This window comes from Macaca fascicularis, chromosome 4, assembly GCF_037993035.2.
Source record: "Macaca fascicularis isolate 582-1 chromosome 4, T2T-MFA8v1.1".
Lineage (NCBI taxonomy): Eukaryota > Metazoa > Chordata > Mammalia > Primates > Cercopithecidae > Macaca > Macaca fascicularis.
Window position 1 is genome coordinate 124873040 of NC_088378.1, and position 17994 is coordinate 124891033.

Here is a 17994-nt window from a genome sequence, read left to right on the forward strand (position 1 = left end):
TCAACAGGCCTAGTCCTGGTTAATAGTGGAAAGTCATGTGAGATAACAGTTTCAGGTCTTGGGATCCAAAAGGAAACAATCTTTCCTACCTAATAATGGAGAGAAGTAGGGACAAGGGAGGTGCTGGGGAGTTCCAGATGAGAATGGATGTGATCACTGATTCTTTCTTACCTTGTGATAAGAGGGGAAAGAAAGCGGAGGAAAGCTTAGACAAACCTAGGAAGAGGAGGGGTCAAAACAGGACAGCCATCTTTAGACAGCTACATTTAATGTCATTAAGAGGGACCTTAATTGCAAAGAGATTGTTTCTGGAGCTTTGCAAATTCCTGCTCATCCCAGAGGGTTGTGATGCATAAACTTCTCTTCCCAGTCTCCTATGGAAAGCAGTGTAGGTGGCTTCTGAATGGTGTCATAGTGACTATACCTACAGAGCTGTGCACCTGGGTAGTTGTGGGTCACTCTGGATCTAGTTGTTCAAGCTTGATGGGTGACTCCTTACTACAGAATTTGCAAAAGAGCTTTCATAACTCAGTACCTTAAATTCTGCCCTACTACATAACCAGGAAAATGAATGCATTAGGAGAGGTCCTATATCTTATATCTACATTTGCATAGGAAATAGAATAATATCCGCAGGTCCATTCATCCTACAACACATCAGGAAGTTAAATCATCAAGGATACACTAGTGACTAAGATAATAAATTTATAGCCAAATTCAAGGGTCCTGCATCCTAGATGACATTAAGTTCATTTTTCCTATTACCTTTTCTGTGGATTGAGAACAGGTAATATCTTATATGGTGGGAAAATAATCATCCAGGAAACATTTATATCATTCACTTTTTATTGGTACAGGATAAAAATTTAAACAAATTTTAATTCCCTTTATCTTTAAAAATCATTGGAAAGCTGTCACTGGACTGACAGAAACTTGAGGACAGGGACATTGCTTTATTTATCTTTATAGTCCCAGCATTGAGCCCCATGCAGTGCCCAGATGAATGCAGGCCAGGCATGGTGGCTCACGCCTATAATCCCAGCACTTTGGGAGGCCAAGGTGGATGGATCACTTGAGGTCAGGAGTTCAAAACCAGCCTGGCCAACATGGCGAAACACCATCTATATTAAAAAACAAAACAAAACAAAACAAAAACATAAAATTAGCTGGGTGTGGTGGTGCACACCTGTAGTCCTAGTTACTTGGGAGGGTGAAGCAGGAGAATTGCTTGAACCCAGGAGGAGGAGGTTGCAGTGAGCCGAGATTTCACCACTGCACTCCAGCCTGGGCTACAGAGTGAGATTCTGTCCCAAAACAAACAAACAAAATGAATGCATACATATTGGTTTAAAGTATTAGAAATAGTTTATTAAATAAAATTAAAATAATAGGTGATTCTTTATAATTTCTTACTAAATGAATACACAGAAAATATGGCTATGCAGGTAAAAAGGTTTCTAAGAATGGGCTAGAGATATCCTCTTTGCTAATGGAGGACCTAAAGCCATATAAGAGGGTAATTTTCCTAGCATGTTTACAGTTCATCTCCAAACCCAAGACTGAACATCAGGAATATTTGACAAATGAACACCACCAAAAATATGTAATAAAATTAATAGCATGCCATAGGTTCCAATCCTCCTATTAAAATAAAGTTGAAGAAAACTAAGAAGAGACATTTATAAATTCTAAACCACAAAACCGTGTGAGTGGTCATTTGATCTGATGAGTTTCCTCCTTCCAATTCCTTAATGATGACTCCTGACAGATGGTTAGAGAATGGGAAATCCAGGCCCATAACCAGGTCAGCTGCAGGCTATGGAGCCTGTTCCACTGCCACCCCCAGCACCCTGGCACTGGTGCACAGGACCCCATAGACCTATACCAAAACCTGGGTCAGCCTGACGATTCCTGAGGCCTTCTCAGGGGTCAGGTGTCCTGAAACAGGTAGACTTATAGCCTCACCTTGACATGAATGCTCCTGAATGCTGAGTGAGGAACCTTCTCAGGGAGAACAGGTGTTGGACAACCAGGGCACTCCTAACTTATTGGAAAAGGTTCGCTGGTCCTTGGGAATTGAGATCTCACAAATGGAGGCTTGTGTTGGGTGAAACCCTCCCATGCCTCCAGAACTGAGCCTCCAATTCTAAAGGTTAGTGTCTCCAACAGCAGCTGTGACTCTGGGGCTCCTTAGCGAGTTGTGTGAGTCAGAGGTCTCCCTGCCCCAAGCCCTGCACAGGCACACCATGTCTGCCTAGGGGTGGGGGCGCAGTAGCACCAGGCTGCTCACCACAGAAGAAAAGGCAGGTGTCCCTGCCCTAAGGTCCTCCTCCTTGGGACTTCACATCTCCCTGTTACACCAGAAGCATGGCTCAATAGATACTCTTTTAATGGAAGAAGAAGAGCCTTTTGTAATTCTAAATAGACCCTGAAAGTTCACCTTACAGGTAAAGTTTAAAAAAAAAAAAGTTTCTGGGGTTTGAATCTACCTCGGGGGAGGTTAGACCTGCTAAAACTTCCCTAAGGACTCAGCACAGATTTAGCTAGCAAGAGTAAATGAACTCTGGGGAAGGAGTAAACAGCATTAGTTGTCTGCTCATTATGTGTCATGTTTTGTACTAAGAACTTGACCTACATTCTCACCTCATCTTTACAACTGTCCTGTGGGCTGGTCAAGTGCTTTTATGTCATTTTACGAATGTAGATCAGAAAGGGGAGCAAATTGCCTAGGCCAGAGGATTATAGCTTGTAAGAGGTACACCTGAAATCTGAAATAGAACCATGTCCCTCCAATTCCCAGGGTTTGTTCATCTCAACCCCCTCTCCCCTTGTCTTTCTTGAAACTACCTCCTACCATTTGACCATGGATTGCTGAGCAGTGTGTCAGGCCAGGTGGTCTGGAACTTCAGCCCAGTGTCCCTTAAACTTTAATGGGCACTCCTTTTCTAATTCAGTAGAACTGTGGTGAAGTCCAGGAGCCTGCGATTCCAAGCTCCATGTGGTGCCAATGATGCTGCTCCATGGATCAACTTTGAGTAGCCGAGCCTTATGTATTGAAAGGCTTCATGATGGGCAGGTGTTTCACACATGAGTCACCAGTGTGGAGGCTGTAAATTGGTTTCTTCCCATGACTCAAAACCTTTCTGGGCAGTGTTCCATGGTATTGATGCAGATGCCTTACCTAACATAGCTCTTGATAGCTGGCTAGCAGAGAGTAATCAACTCTCACCATCCAATGGAAGGAATGGGTGGGCAAGCTGAGTATGTCAAGAAAAGTGAGAGTCTGAATATACTGATATATGGATTCAACATCTTGGAATTAAATATGGATTTGATTGGGATTTGGAAAGGAGAACAGATGAAGCTGCAGGTGTGTGGAAGGATTGCACCAGAAAGAGAAAAGGAGTTGTAGGAGCAGGTAAGTAAAATACTACATATGATAAAGGGTTTAAAGGAAAACAAGAAAGACCAGTGGCCATTCAAGTTAACTAAGCTCATTTTCACAAGTATTTGTTGAGCACTGACTATGTGCCAGACACTGTGTTAACATCAGAGGATGCAAAGACATGGATATGACTCTGGAGAAATAGCCTAGTGTAGAATGTAGACACATCATTTTAATATGTGATAGGAAGAATGATTACATGTGTGTAAACACACAGGCACATAGAATCTATATAATACTAGGTTGGAATGATTAATTCTGTCTAGGGAATCAGAGAAGGCTTCAGAGAAGACAGGATATCTGACCAAGGTATTGAAGTTTGAATAGGAGTTTGCCAAAGGGATTTAAGCATAGGCAGTAGCATTTACAAAGGAGCAGAGGCATCAAATCAGCCCGGTGTGTCACTCAGGGGTACTGTAGCACAGGGAAGGGGGATAACTTAACGGGAAGAAGCAGAAGAAGAGTATGAGGCAATGGGCCTCCAGTGGAGGGTTTGCAGTGCCCAGAAACTTGGGATTTAACTTGTGCACCTGTGAACCTCAGTATGTTTCAACGCCAGAGCACTGGAAGGATAGGCCACATTTTTGCAAGTAGCCGTGTATTTGCTTAGGAAAGCATGTGGAGGCTTAAATTCCTCATACAAACTGCCTTCCAAAAAGATTACAATACATTCCCCCTTCAAGGAAAGAACACTTGCTGATAGGAAGCCACTGAAGGATTTTAAGAATTGTCTGGTGTGATTTGTGCTTTAAATCCCTCCAGGAGCTGTGTAAAGGATGTGTTTGAAGGGGTCAAGATCCAAAGTGGGTAGAACAGTTAGGAGAGAGAGCAACAGTCTGATCAAGAGACAGTGAGGGCATAAATGAGACAGTTGAACTAGAGGGTCAGCGATATATTGTGGAGATCGTTCTAAGCTAAAAGCTAATGTTAGCAATAGAGGCTTGGGGCTGGGTGCAGTGGCTCACATCTGTAATCCTAGCACTTTGGGAGGCTGAGGCAGGTGGATCACGAGGTCAGGAGATCAAGACCATTCTGGCCAAGATGGTGAAACCCCATCTCTACTAAAAATACAAAAATTAGCTGGGCATGGTGGTGCATGCCTATGCCTGTAATCCCAGCTACTCAAGAGGCTGAGGCAGGAGAATCGCTTGAACCAGGGAATCGGAGGTTGCGGTGATCCCAGATTGCACCACTGCACTCCAGCCTGGCAACAGGGCAAGACTCCATCTCAAAAAAAAAAAAAAAAAAAATAGAAGCTTGGTTGAATGTAGGGGGTTGGTGGGAAAGAGGTAGGAGAGTAGGATGATTCCCAGGCTTCTGACTTGTAGTGCAGGAGATGAGGAGTTCTTGAGTTGTAGGCTGTGTGGCTGGAAGATGAGAAGGGGGAGTTGAAAGATGGTCATTTATTTTCATTTTGGAAACTAAATGGCTTTGACATTCTTATGGGAAGGACATCAGGTAGAGATGCTTAAGGAGAAGTTGTAGGCACAAATCTGAAATGTGAGATAAAGTTCATGTTTAGGAAAAACAGATTGTGAAGTCATCTTTAATATACTCTGGATAGAAGTAGAATGAGAGGGCAAGGCTGCAAACATTAGGAGGTAACAGTCCAAGGTAGCTTGGGAGAAGGGCTATGTCTACTTTCATCTCTTTACACTCCAAAACCCCTACACAGTGTTTCGAACAGAGCAGACCCTCAATAATTGCATATTTTACTTGTTAGGTTGAGAAAGGAAGAAGGCCAGAAACTATGGGAAGTAATTTGATTCCATTGGAATTCCTTTGCATAATAAAATCTGATGTGTATTGGATGACAAATGAGATAATATATACCTGTTTTTCAGCGTGGGTCAACAAAATACAAGTACTGATGGCTGCTGCAAGCTTTGGCGAAGCTAAAATCCCTAAGGGAAATGGGCCTTATTCCGTTGGTTGTACAGACTTAATGTTTGATCACACTAAAAAGGTAATGCTTAATTTATACAACTTATCCTGATACTCTAATATTGTCTGTCACTATGTACCACTGGAAGGTGTTCAAATGTGACCTTGCCCTCACCTGAGAATGACTCATTTTGCAATTTGTATTGTTTCATATGAAGGCTTTTTACTAGTTTAGCCATTCCCCAATTCACTGCTATTGTCTGATTAATTTCCCTATAAACCCTATTTTTCACTTCATAAAATACCTGAAGCCAGGCTGCTTATATTTTCCTTTCACTGAGAGAGAACATTGTTTCTCTGTTTCTCTTTCATGACTGTCTTCAATCACCACAGCAGCCTAAAAAGTTCTCTAGACCTCTTTGTGAACACAGAGGTATTTGGGTCCCCACTAATTAAACATGCAAAATAGCTGCTCGAATGTGTTTGAGATACAACTTCTCTAAAAGTGCATTAATTTCTTTCTTAACAGGGCACCTTCTTGCGTTTATATTATCCATCCCAAGATGATGATCGCCTTGACACCCTTTGGATCCCAAATAAGGAGTATTTTTGGGGTCTTAGCAAGTATCTTGGAAAACACTGGCTTATGGGCAACATTTTGAGTTTACTCTTTGGTAAGATTTCTGTTGGTCCTCTGTAGGTTTGCATATAAGAAAACCTTGAAAACAACAATAATTTCAAGCAGTTAAGACCAGAGTAGATTTTTCTCCACTCCCAACAGCTCCGAAAATGATAAGGAAATTATTTTTTTAAAGCCCAGGCAACTATGACAGAATCAAGGGCTCTCATTTTGTCCATTCAGAGTTGGATGGGAGTGGCCGAGAGTATCAGACTGACTCTGACATCTTTCTATGGCTGCTCTTTAGTGTTCATCTGACATACCAAGGAGAAGGCAATACCGTGGTGAGAATAGCAGGTTCTTTGGTGTGGCCACTATCCTGCATGTTCTGTGCTAAGTTAGACAAAAAGGGAAAGAAAGTAGAAGCCACCAGACTCTCTAGATCCAAAACAAAGGAGTCAAAGCTAATGCCTTACTTGTCATAAATGAAGAGACTCTACTCTCATTTGCATCACCTACCCCCATTACTAAGACCATCTGATGTGCATTCTTCACTTACTGTCTACATTACATTAATGTAGACTTTTCCTTCCTTACCTGTTTGACTAGACACGACTGTTGAGCTGATGTTAACTGTGTCTTCACATTTCTCCCACAAAACTATCTACAACTTTTGGGATTCATCTTAAACATCGGCTTCTAATTGTCTTAAAAACCACTTACAACAGACATGAAAATACCATAACTCTGCATATTTATATTGCAAAATAACTTATAAATCGCTTCCATAGCAATCATCACATTCAGTCTTTGTGACCACATCTGCATTTTATAGACGAGAAAATGAAACACAAATGATTGCTGATAATAATGGTGATAATAAAAATTGAGAAGTGCAAGAAGACAGTATATCCGTTTTTGAGCCCCTTACTATGTGATGGGTAGGTGCTTTACATATATTACCTAATTAAATAAAATTCTCACAAAACCCCTGTGAAAGAGGTATCATTTTCTCAAGTTTACCCAAGAGGAATCTGAAGCACAGAAAGTTTGAGGAACTTGCCCAAGATCCATAGCTAGGAAGTGGCAGAGCTGCATCCATGACTCAGTATGAAGTCAGTGGTTTCTCTACCTTTTGCTGCATGATTATGACCAAATCATAATGAACAGCATCTCTGTTTCTTAGATTCTAGCTCTCAGTGTAATATGTGTGAGGTTTTATGGGTAGTTTGGTTTCAGAACATTACCTTTGAAATTTTTCCAAAACCTGGGAATGGCAATAAGTAGCAGCCTTTATGAATACACCTGTGAAAATCTCTCACCTTAAGTCCAGAGCTGTCAGTGACAACTCATCGTTAATAATCCTGTGGTCTGAGGAAAGAACTTACGCCGGATGCGGTGGCTTGTGCCTGTAATCCCAGCACTTTGGGAGGCTAAGGTGGGCAGATCACCTGAGGTCCGGAGTTCGCGACCAGCCTGACCAACATGGAGAAACTCCGTCTCTACTAAAAATACAAAATTAGCTGGGTGTGGTGGCGCATGCCTGTAATCTCAGCTAATCCGGAGGCTGAGGCAGGAGAATGACTTGAACCCAGGAGGCGGAGGTTGCAGTGAGCTGAGATTGTGCCACTGCACTCCAGCCTGGGCAACAAGAGCAAAACTCTGTCTCAAAAAACAAAAAAAAACAAAAAAAAACCTTACAGTTCGGGTCTTTGGTTGGTGGGTATCTAGTAGCAGTCTTTTTAATGAATCTACGATTATTCATCCATAAAAAAGTAGATATAAATCAGATGGGTCTGCATTTTATGCTAATGAGATATGAATTAAATTCACTAGCAACACTCAGAGAAAACACTAACTATAATCTCCCATTGTTGTGTAGGTTCAGTGACAACTCCTGCAAACTGGAATTCCCCTCTGAGGCCTGGTGAAAAATACCCACTTGTTGTTTTTTCTCATGGTCTTGGAGCATTCAGGTAATCTTTGAGAGGTTGAACACTTTTAGCTTCCAGGAATAAATGACAATTTTTTTTATTCAGAAAAGAAATAGCAGATTTGGGAATGTCATGCAGGCCCTTGTCTGGAGGAGTTAGGGTTCCTCAATAATTGGCTGTGGGTCTGTTGATCAGTCCTAGCCCTGTCTGGTCAAGTAGTTTTTTTCCCTACTACCAGCTCATTGAGATTAGCCTCACAGCAGAGAAGAAAGGGTGTTGCATTTTTTATAGTTGTCCTTCTATACTGTAATATTTACACCCTTAAAATTATCCTCTGTAAAGTTTAGGACTTTTGAAAAACCAATTTCAGATTAGCTCTGAAAGACATTTGTTAAGAGAAGTATCTGTGAAGGCGAGAGAAGGAGCAGGAAGAGATGGGGAGAAACCTTGGACCATGACACAGGTTGGACATCTGAAAAGGTGATGGGGAAGGGAGAAGGATCAGATAAGAAGAGCTTCAGACTGCAGCATGGTTCTAAGAAATATTGAGCCAGGCCAATGGAAGGAGTGCTTGGCCAAATTTGCTTATCAAGAGTCCTGTATCTCATAGGAATGGGTTAATGTTAGTACCCATGCTGTGCCAAGTCTCTGGGAGCAGCTCACTGGATGCTTAGATTCCACTTGACCATGGTGATGGATCCAGAGGGGCAGGAGCTGGATAGGGTCTTTAGTAAGCTATGAAGTCTGTAGCATGATAGCTGAGTGGCACATTTTCCTGACAACAACCACCCTCTTCACTTTCTTCCACCACTTTATCACCTGTTGCCCCTCTTCTACCTCAGGGGATTGTAAAACACTCAGAAAATAAGAGAGATGGCTTTTAGCTGGGCACAAGTTGGGTAGCACCTGCAATAAAGAATTCTCTTCAGCACTTTAAATGTAGTTCAGCTAGCTATTTGATTTCTCCTACACTAGTGATTGGCAAATTAGAACCCAAGGGCCAAATCCAGCCCACTGCCTGTTTCTATAAAGTTTTATTGGAACACAGCCACACCCATTCATTTTTGTACACTGTCTATGGCTACTTTTGTCCTACAACAGCAGAGTTCAGTAGTGGTGACAAAGACTGTATGGCCCACAAAGCTGGAAATATTTACTCTCTGGCCTTCAGCAGAAGAAGTTTGCTAATCCCTGTGCCATATCATTTCCCCCTCTTGAAAAGGTCCTGTATCTTCAGCAATAAAGACATAGTTTCTAGCTACCTCCTTTTTATTCTCTGCGGACATTTCCTATTGGATGCATGGTATGGGGAAAAGGTTGTGCAAATGAAGCTGTGGAAGAGGGCATAAATGCAGTGCTTAGCACATGATTTTTCAAGTATTTCACCCAGTCCAATCATTTAATAATAGCTAACATGTATTAAGTATTTACCTGTTTCTAATATGATTATAAGTACTGAAAATGTATTAATTCAATTGATCCTCACTGATGAGGTACCATACTATTATAGCATCACCATTTTATAGATAAAGAACCGAGGCAGAGAAAATATTGTGACTTATTAAAGGTACACAGCTGACAAGTGGTAGAACCAGGGTTCAAAGACAGTGGTCAGACTGCAGTTCTCATTCTCATAACTACCATACTGTAGTGCTTTCCTGTATACATTATCTTAGCAAAACCTTGCAGCTACCGTAAAACAAACACTTTACTCTTAGGCCCATTTTACAGGTGAGGACAAACATGCAGTAATTACCTAAAATCATATAGCTGGGAAGGGGCGGAGCGAAGATTAAAAACCCAAAACTCTCAAAGGCAATATTTATAATCACTGCACTGGGTTTTCTCAACTTCAGTAGTCTTGACATTTTGGACCAGATAATTTCTTGTTGTGAAGGGTTGCCCTGTGCATTGTAGGATGTTTGACAGCATCCCTTTACCCACTAGACATCAGTAGTACCCTCACCCACATTCATGATAATGAAAATACCTCCAGACATTATCAAATATCCCCTAAGGAAAAAAATCACCCTCCTTTAAGAACCGTAGCTCTCCACTCCACCCCAGGGCACTACTATGGGATGTAACGGCCTCCATGTTCCCAGTTTTGTTAGTGGACTCAGCCTTGTAATCATGACTGGTAGTTGTAATGCTTCTTTTTGTTTTGAAGGACAATTTATTCTGCTATTGGCATTGACCTGGCATCTCATGGGTTTATAGTTGCTGCTGTAGAACACAGGTATGTTACCTGATGTAATTGGGCTCTTTGGCCAACTACAGGGAATGTCAATGCTCATAATTATGTTTCTAATTTTCATAAAAGTTTATTTAAAATGTTGATGGAACTTTCAAGTATGATAACATGATGAGCAAAAAAGGAGATTGAGTCTGTCGACTTAAAAGACTTAAAAACACCCAACATTTCTAGAGGGTTTCTTGCCTGCCGTGTTCTATGCAAAATGTTTTTTATACACCATCTCATTCAGTCTTCATAACAATCCTATGAGATGGTTATTATTGTTGTTGTTGTTTTAAGGAAGGGGAATATAGAGGTGATAAAGGGTAATTTGCCCAAAGTCACACAACTAGTAAGTGGCAGGGCCGGGATTGGATTCCTGAGAGTGAGTTTCAACATGGCTAACATTGCCTCCCAGAATTAGGAAGATAGAATGCTCATAATTTTGTTTCTAATTTTCATAAAAGTTTATTTAAACCCAAAAGTTTAAAAACCTGCAACTTGACAATAGACAATAAGGTTTTTTTTCCTGGAACTCCTTTAGGGTCTTCTTTAATTTAAGAGAAAGTATAGAGTGGAAGAAGAGAGGGACGTCAAAAGATCAGAGGAAGTTGAGTCAAGGATGGAACTGAGAAACATGGACCAGATGAGGAAGGGAAGGAGCATGCATAAATAATAATTTTACTTGTATTATAGAGATAGATCTGCATCTGCAACTTACTATTTCAAGAACCAATCTGCTGCAGAAATAGGGAAAAAGTCTTGGCTCTACCTTAGAACCCTGAAAGAAGAGGAGGAGATACATATACGAAATAAGCAGGTACATTGCAATGAAAGGAGAGGTGGATGGTGACCTAAAAGCATGTACAAAAGGATGACATTTGTTAATTTAATTTTAGATATGGCAAGTTATGCTTCTAGCTCTCCTATTTCCCATTCTCAAAAGACCTGTCAATAGATTCCCGGAGTAGTAAAATTCCTTTAATGGAATATCTCTTTCATAGTGAAAACAAAGGCAAATACAAAAATGTGGGAGATGACGGTGACTATTCAGAAGTCCCCTGAATTAAAACTTCTAATTTTAGAATCTAAAAAGTGCTAGAAAATAAATTCATAGATTCTTCCTCACAGGCAATAAAAAAGGACTACTTTTCAGAGAGGCAGTATACAATAGAATTAAGAGTATGGGCCTTAGAACCCAACTTTCTATGTTTGAATCCTGGCTCCACCACTTAATTTTGTTATAAAATAATGAATAAAAACATTGTCTGTCTGACAGAGCTATTAGGGCAATTAAGTGAAGCATATTGGCTTCCTCTTTATAGTGGGTGTTTTACATATATTATTACATTTGAGCCCACCCACATTTCCTTTAGGTAGGCATTATTGTACAATCAATGGAAACTCAGAGAGGTTAAGTAGGTCATCTCAAGTCACATAGTAGGTAAGCAACAGAGCCAGGATTTGGACCAAGCTATACCTATGTGCAAAGCTAGGGCCTGTGTCATTATGGTAGCATGTAATAATCACTAATCACATTCCCAGTTTATAACTGACCAACGATTTTTCCCACATACAGCTTCTACACAAACTTTAAAATAAGTGTTTTAACTTTTTGCTTTGTCATTTCCTTCTAATAATTATATTAGGTACGACAAAGAGCAAAAGAATGTTCCCAAGCTCTCAATCTGATTCTTGACATTGATCATGGAAAGCCAGTGAAGAATGCATTAGATTTAAAGTTTGATATGGAACAACTAAAGGTAAGCTAAAAAAAGAAGTAATTTTTCTCTTGTCCTACAGTTCTTTATTGTTTTTTGTCATCTCATTTTCTGCTGTATTGCAAGGTGCAACATCATAAAGGGCTGCAACCACCTCCCTCTGCAACACACACACACACACACACACATACACACACAAAGCAGTACAGGTAAAGTATTGCAGCAATTAAGAATGCATTGTCTTGGACTAGATATGAAATTGCCAAAAGTTAGTCAGTTTTGATCTACAAAAACAGCAATATCATATGGTTCAACTTAACTCCCGTGGAAGTGTTATTATTTCATGGACAGCTCCTGCTAGTTTTTAAGCTTGACCTTGAAAACTTGACACAAGTTTGGGAGTGGGCGGAAAAATATCAGACAGAGTGGGCAGCAATGAGCAAAGACTCAAAAGTGTGTGTGGCATAGAGAGTGCAGGGATTAGGGGGAACTAGAGAAGAAGATGACGGTCTGTTCTCCAGATACAATGAAGAAATTTGTTGTCCCTCAAGCAGCCACTCTCCTCTGTATCCTTGCCTTTGTACATGTTGTCCCCTTGGCCTGACACACTCTTCCCCTTGCCTAACTCCTACTTAATTTCAAAACTCCAGTTAAGCATCACCTCCTCTCAGAAGTTTTCTTGGACCCCAATGCCCACTTCTGGACCGGGCTCGCTGTCTGTCTTGTGTGCTCCTTTGTACCACTATACAGTATTGCATCATGCCTCTGTGTAACTTTCTTCCCTGATGGACTGCAAGCTCACTGAAATGAGACTGCAGTGCCTGGCACAGAGTAGGTACTCAATAAATACTCATGGAAAGAAAAAAACAAATAAACATGGGGTGAGGAGAGGCAGAAGTCAGAACTGATGTTGAAATTTCCAGTGTGGGTGACTACAAAGACCATTAAGTTTACTTTCAAACCTTTACATATATTATATATATATATGTGTGTGTGTAAATGTGTTTTATATGTGTATGTATATATGTATATGTGTGTATGGTATGTATAAATGTATGTGTGTATATGTATATTCTATTTTATAAGAAATCAAGGTATTTAACCATCCCCATGAGATGAACAATTATATAATTGACAAAATCATTTCTTCTAACATGACGAGATAATTATAAATTTATATCATGCTTTTTCACATAGGACTCTATTGATAGGGAAAAAATAGCAGTAATTGGACATTCTTTTGGTGGAGCAACGGTTATTCAGACTCTTAGTGAAGATCAGAGATTCAGGTAAGAAAATAAGATAGTAAAGCAAGAGAATAGTAAATTACTGGAAGAGGGGGAGTGATAACTCATGTAAGATATAATTTTTTATTCAAATTCTTAGTGAAGAAGGGATCTCTTGGAGTTTATAAGGCTATTCTTTTGCCCCCATCAAGTACTCTGTATACATTTTCCTAGGCTAAAACATCTACTTCTCCTGCTATTAAAATCTCCCCTTACTCCCATGTTTTCCCTCATTATTCTTGTCTACCCAAGGGCTTAACACTTTTCACTTAAAAATTTATCTTTATATAATTTTTTGGGACATAATGGTTGTGATAATAATATTGTCATCTTACAGTATTGCCAGACTTCTCCAGTGGGCAGGACATTTTTTAATTAGGCTTTTCCCCCTTCCACCTTTAAGATGGAGCTGGATCTAAAATTACGATTATTTGTATAGGAGTGGGGACCAGACCCCAGTTTTCTAGCTTGCAGGAACATTTTCTTTCTTAAACTACTTCATTCCAGACTGATGAGATCACATAGGGCCAACTGTACAGACAGTGGGCAGGATCATTTGTAAAACTTCACCTCAAATTTCTTAGAAGTTCATTTCAGTGTAAGATAATTCTCTTCTTTCATCCTTTTAGCAAAAGGCAGGAAACGTAGGATAAACTTATTTTTTAAAAGGAAGTTAGTTCCATTTTCAAATGATATGCTCCATGTGTTTTTCTTCAACCCTCTGACAGTTTTTCAGCTGAAGCGCCTCTAAATGTAAAGTAATGGGCCAGTTGCTACTCTGAAAAAGCTATAATAAATACACTACAAGGTGCATAAAAGCTCTGAAAACAAAGGTGCATTTATTATACTTTTTCAGATACTCCACAGTGTTGAAGAAATTATTATGTATTTAAAAATTTATTTTGAATAAAAATTGTTAAGGATATATCACTCAAATGGTTGCAATTCCTAAAAGGCATATAAAGAAAATGATTATACATAATTCCAGGTCTGATACTTTACAAAACTAATCATATCTCTTTCCCACATTGAAGCATAATACCTCTTTATTCCAATGAGATAACCCATAATAAACTGGTATGGTGCATGTCCACCAATCCTAGCATTATTAGGATGTTCTCAATGTTGCCTAGTATGTAACCAGTTTAATTTCATCATTGTCAACAAATATCTACAGATGTGGTATTGCCCTTGATGCATGGATGCTTCCACTGGGTGATGAAGTGTATTCCAGAATCCCTCAGCCCCTCTTTTTTATCAACTCTGAATATTTCCAATATCCCGCTAATATCATAAAAATGAAAAAATGCTACTCACCTGATAAAGAAAGAAAGATGATTACAATCAGGTAAGTATTAGTGGCTTATTTCATTATCTGAAACAAACTTGAAGCTTGGATAAATAACAATAGATATCATTGGGTAACCATTACAGAATTGCTGAATTGGTTGTTTAGGCTTTCAATAAGGAGAGAATTAGATAATCTCAGTTTCTAAGAACATTTAGTCTTACTCTTTTTAAAATGGGAATGTTAATGTATATAGCATATATACTGGTTATATTCGTCTGTTCTTGCATTACTATATAGAAATACCTGAGACTGGGTAATTTATAAAGAAAAGAGATTTAATTGGCTCACAGTTCCGCAGCCTGTGCAGGAAGCATGATGCTGGCATCTGCTTGGCTTCTGGGGAGGCCTCGGGAAACTTACGATTATGTCAGAAGGCAACGGGGGCATGAACACTTCACATAGCCAGAGCAGGAGGAGGAGAGGGATGGGTGACGGTACTACACACTTTTAAATAACCAGGTCTCACAAGAACTCACTGTCACAATGACAGCACCAAGGGGGATGGTATGAAACCATGAGAAACTGCTCCCATGATCCAATCACCTCCCACCAGTCCCTACCTCTGACACTGGGGATTCTAGTTTGACATATGATTTGGTGGGGACACAGATCCAAACTATATCACTGGTAATTTTTAAAATTAGCATAATACTATATACTACTTTAATCTAAACATCAGAACATGCCTACAGATTTTTGGGGGTAGAGCTAGGGGGAAGTATTTCATCATTAAGCTGGGCTAGGAACTCTTTAAAGAAAAAGTCAGATTATCTATCGAGACCTGCAATATACTTACCTGTTGAGAAAGAATATGAGTTTATAAATTCCCCAAAGCTATAATGGGGTACCATCAAGTGTTGGCAATTCTTGTATCCTGGAGGTGAAAAAGAACTCCTGATAAGGTTTTGAACTCTCAATGAGATATTACAAAGCAAATATGGACCTGAACTCAGCCCTTTCCTATCTGAAATCTGGTTTATTTAGGAGAAGAGAAGAGGCAAGAAGGAAACATACAGAGTATAGGCAATAACCACTATGGGCTCAGAGAATAGAGGGGTCTCTTCCAACGGAAAAGGATTCATAGATGATACTAAAATTGGATTTTGTTTCGATCAAGAGAGTTTAGATAGTAAGGAAGGGTTTAGGTATTTCAGGCAAGGACTTCATTTAGCTTATGTGTATGTGCAAGTCTCTCTAATTCTAAAACGGAAATAATACAAAGCACCTAACCCTCCCTCAACCCTACTTCCTTGCTAGGCTCTCACCTTTTCTTTCTTCCCTTCTCTGCTAGAAACCGTCAAAGAATAACAAATATTAGTTATTGCATGTGCTTACTTCTACTCACTCTTTAAGTCTTATGGTCTAGCTTCCTGGGCCCCCACCGGCATGCCAAAACAAAGACACTAAAGGCCTGCTGCATGCCACACCAGCAGCCTCTTCAGAATCTCAACCTTGCTTTCTGCATCTGTTCAACATTGCTGACCACCCCTCTTCCTGCTCCCTTGGCTACTATGACCCTCCTCTTTACTGCTTCTCCTGTCATTAATACTGCTCCTTCCATTTCTCCTCCTCCAGCCAGTTCTCCACAGTCAGAGCATCCAAGCTTCTGCTCGCAATTCTCTTGTAATCCTGCCATTTATCTTCTTTATGTTTCTGACATTCGAGTTTCCTACTACAATGTGGGGAAGAGTGAGAGGGAGTTAAGTGGCCCTATTTTGAGCTTAGAAAACTAAGAGAATGATGGTTTGCTTATAAGAACCAGCAGAGTCAAGAGGCAGAGTAGCTTTGGGTGGGGCTGGGAAGATGTCTTTTAACTTCACAATTTCTTAGCTTGAGAACGGGGGAATCTGTTTATAGATGTCTGGCCACAAACTGGATGATTATATAACTTACATGATAACATAGATGAAACATTTGAAGTAGAAGAGATTGCAAAGTGAGAAAAGAATTGGTCTGGCAATAGAATCGTAAGGAATGCCTACTTTCAGCCAATGGGAAATGGGTGAAGAGCCAGTGAAGAACATAGAGTGGTTATTGTCAGAAGGGAAGGTGCAACGTTAAGGAAGTGAAAAGAAAAAAAGTGCAAGAAAGCCATCAAGTGTCAAATGTCCCAGTGGTGGTAGAAAATAAGGACTAAAAAAAGGCCATTCTATTTGACATTAGGCTATTGATGAATGTAGAGAGCAGTGCAAATGATATTTATAAAGTGCTTACAGTTTAAAACTGGGAAAGGTGTTGTTTGAAATCTATTTCCTCTAAGGCTTAAATCTAAAGTGATTTAAATTTAAAGTGACTAGCATCAAATACATACCATGTTCAGTGGTGAGGGCAGGTGGCAGGCTCTGGCTGTGAGTTCAGGGACCCTCAACACACAAATTGGAAGTATTCCAATTCACTAAAAAGCAAGAGTCATTTCTTCTAAAATCAAGATACCAAGCAAGACCAAGATTCTTTGTTTTTCTAGAGGGAAGATGAATATACTCTGGGATCCCTAAACAAACAGCCTGTGACCCTTGAAATACATCTAAGTAGATCAAATTACAAGTTTTATTTCTTCCTTGGTTTTCATTAAACAGACCAACAAGACCCGTATCTTTCTTACACCCTAACTAAAAAATTAATAATTTTATCAAACAATGTGACTTTTAAATGTCTTGTTTTCTTTTAGGGGTTCAGTCCATCAGAATTTTGCTGACTTCACTTTTGCAACTGGCAAAATAATTGGACGCATGCTCAAATTAAAGGGAGATATAGATTCAGATGTAGCGATTGATCTTAGCAACAAAGCTTCATTAGCATTCTTACAAAAGCATTTAGGTAAGAAACCAATATTTTTTCATGAAATAAACCAGATGAATCTCAGGACAAACCTGTCTATCTTAATACAGCTTTAGTACCATTTAAACTATTTCCAGTTGGTTTACAATGGAACAAAGCAGTAAATCAATTTGAAAACAGAAATTTGAGAGTCAATTTTGCTGCTTTACATCATATATATTATAGAAAGCAAACCCAACTGTTAAAGCTAATAGTCTTTGTATGAAGCCTAGAGTGGACTTCCATGTTGAGGATACTGACAGCAGGTTGCCTCACTCCTATCCCGTTTGCATTCAGCTGCTAAAGCAGCCATGGGGCAGCTGAAACAGAGCATTGTCTCTACCATCCTAATGCAACTTGGGTAATTTGTAAATCTGTATTGCCACCTAGGGGCACCAAACTCTTTAATGCTCTCAAAAGTTTAATATGTTCATTAACACTTTATATTTTACAGGACTTCATAAAGATTTTGATCAGTGGGACTGCTTGATTGAAGGAGATGATGAGAATCTTATCCCGGGGACCAACATTAATACAACCAATCAACACATCATGTTACAGAGCTCTTCAGGAACAGAGAATTAGAATTAGGATTAAAACAGTTTTAGAAGTCTTGCTTCAAAACTGCCTAAAATTTTGTGTGTGTGTGTGTGTGTGTGTGTGTGTGTGTGTGTGTGAGAGAGAGAGAGAGAGAGAGAGAG

General features: G+C 39.7%; 1 protein-coding gene across 3 annotated transcripts in view; it reads left to right on the forward strand.

Moving 5' to 3' along the window:
- PLA2G7 (phospholipase A2 group VII) overlaps positions 1–17917 on the forward strand; it is a 32573-nt gene extending 14656 nt beyond the window's left edge. For all 3 annotated transcript variants that reach the window (XM_065543939.2, XM_005552801.4, XM_005552803.4), the window contains exons 3-12: positions 5290–5411; positions 5859–6003; positions 7831–7924; positions 10053–10121; positions 10815–10938; positions 11768–11881; positions 13037–13128; positions 14303–14473; positions 17145–17293; positions 17748–17917. In XM_065543939.2, coding sequence (XP_065400011.1) covers positions 5290–5411; positions 5859–6003; positions 7831–7924; positions 10053–10121; positions 10815–10938; positions 11768–11881; positions 13037–13128; positions 14303–14473; positions 17145–17293; positions 17748–17878 — 1211 coding nt within the window. In that variant the 3' untranslated portion in view covers positions 17879–17917. The remainder of the gene's footprint in view (positions 1–5289; positions 5412–5858; positions 6004–7830; positions 7925–10052; positions 10122–10814; positions 10939–11767; positions 11882–13036; positions 13129–14302; positions 14474–17144; positions 17294–17747) is intronic.
- Positions 17918–17994: the final 77 nt, after the last annotated feature.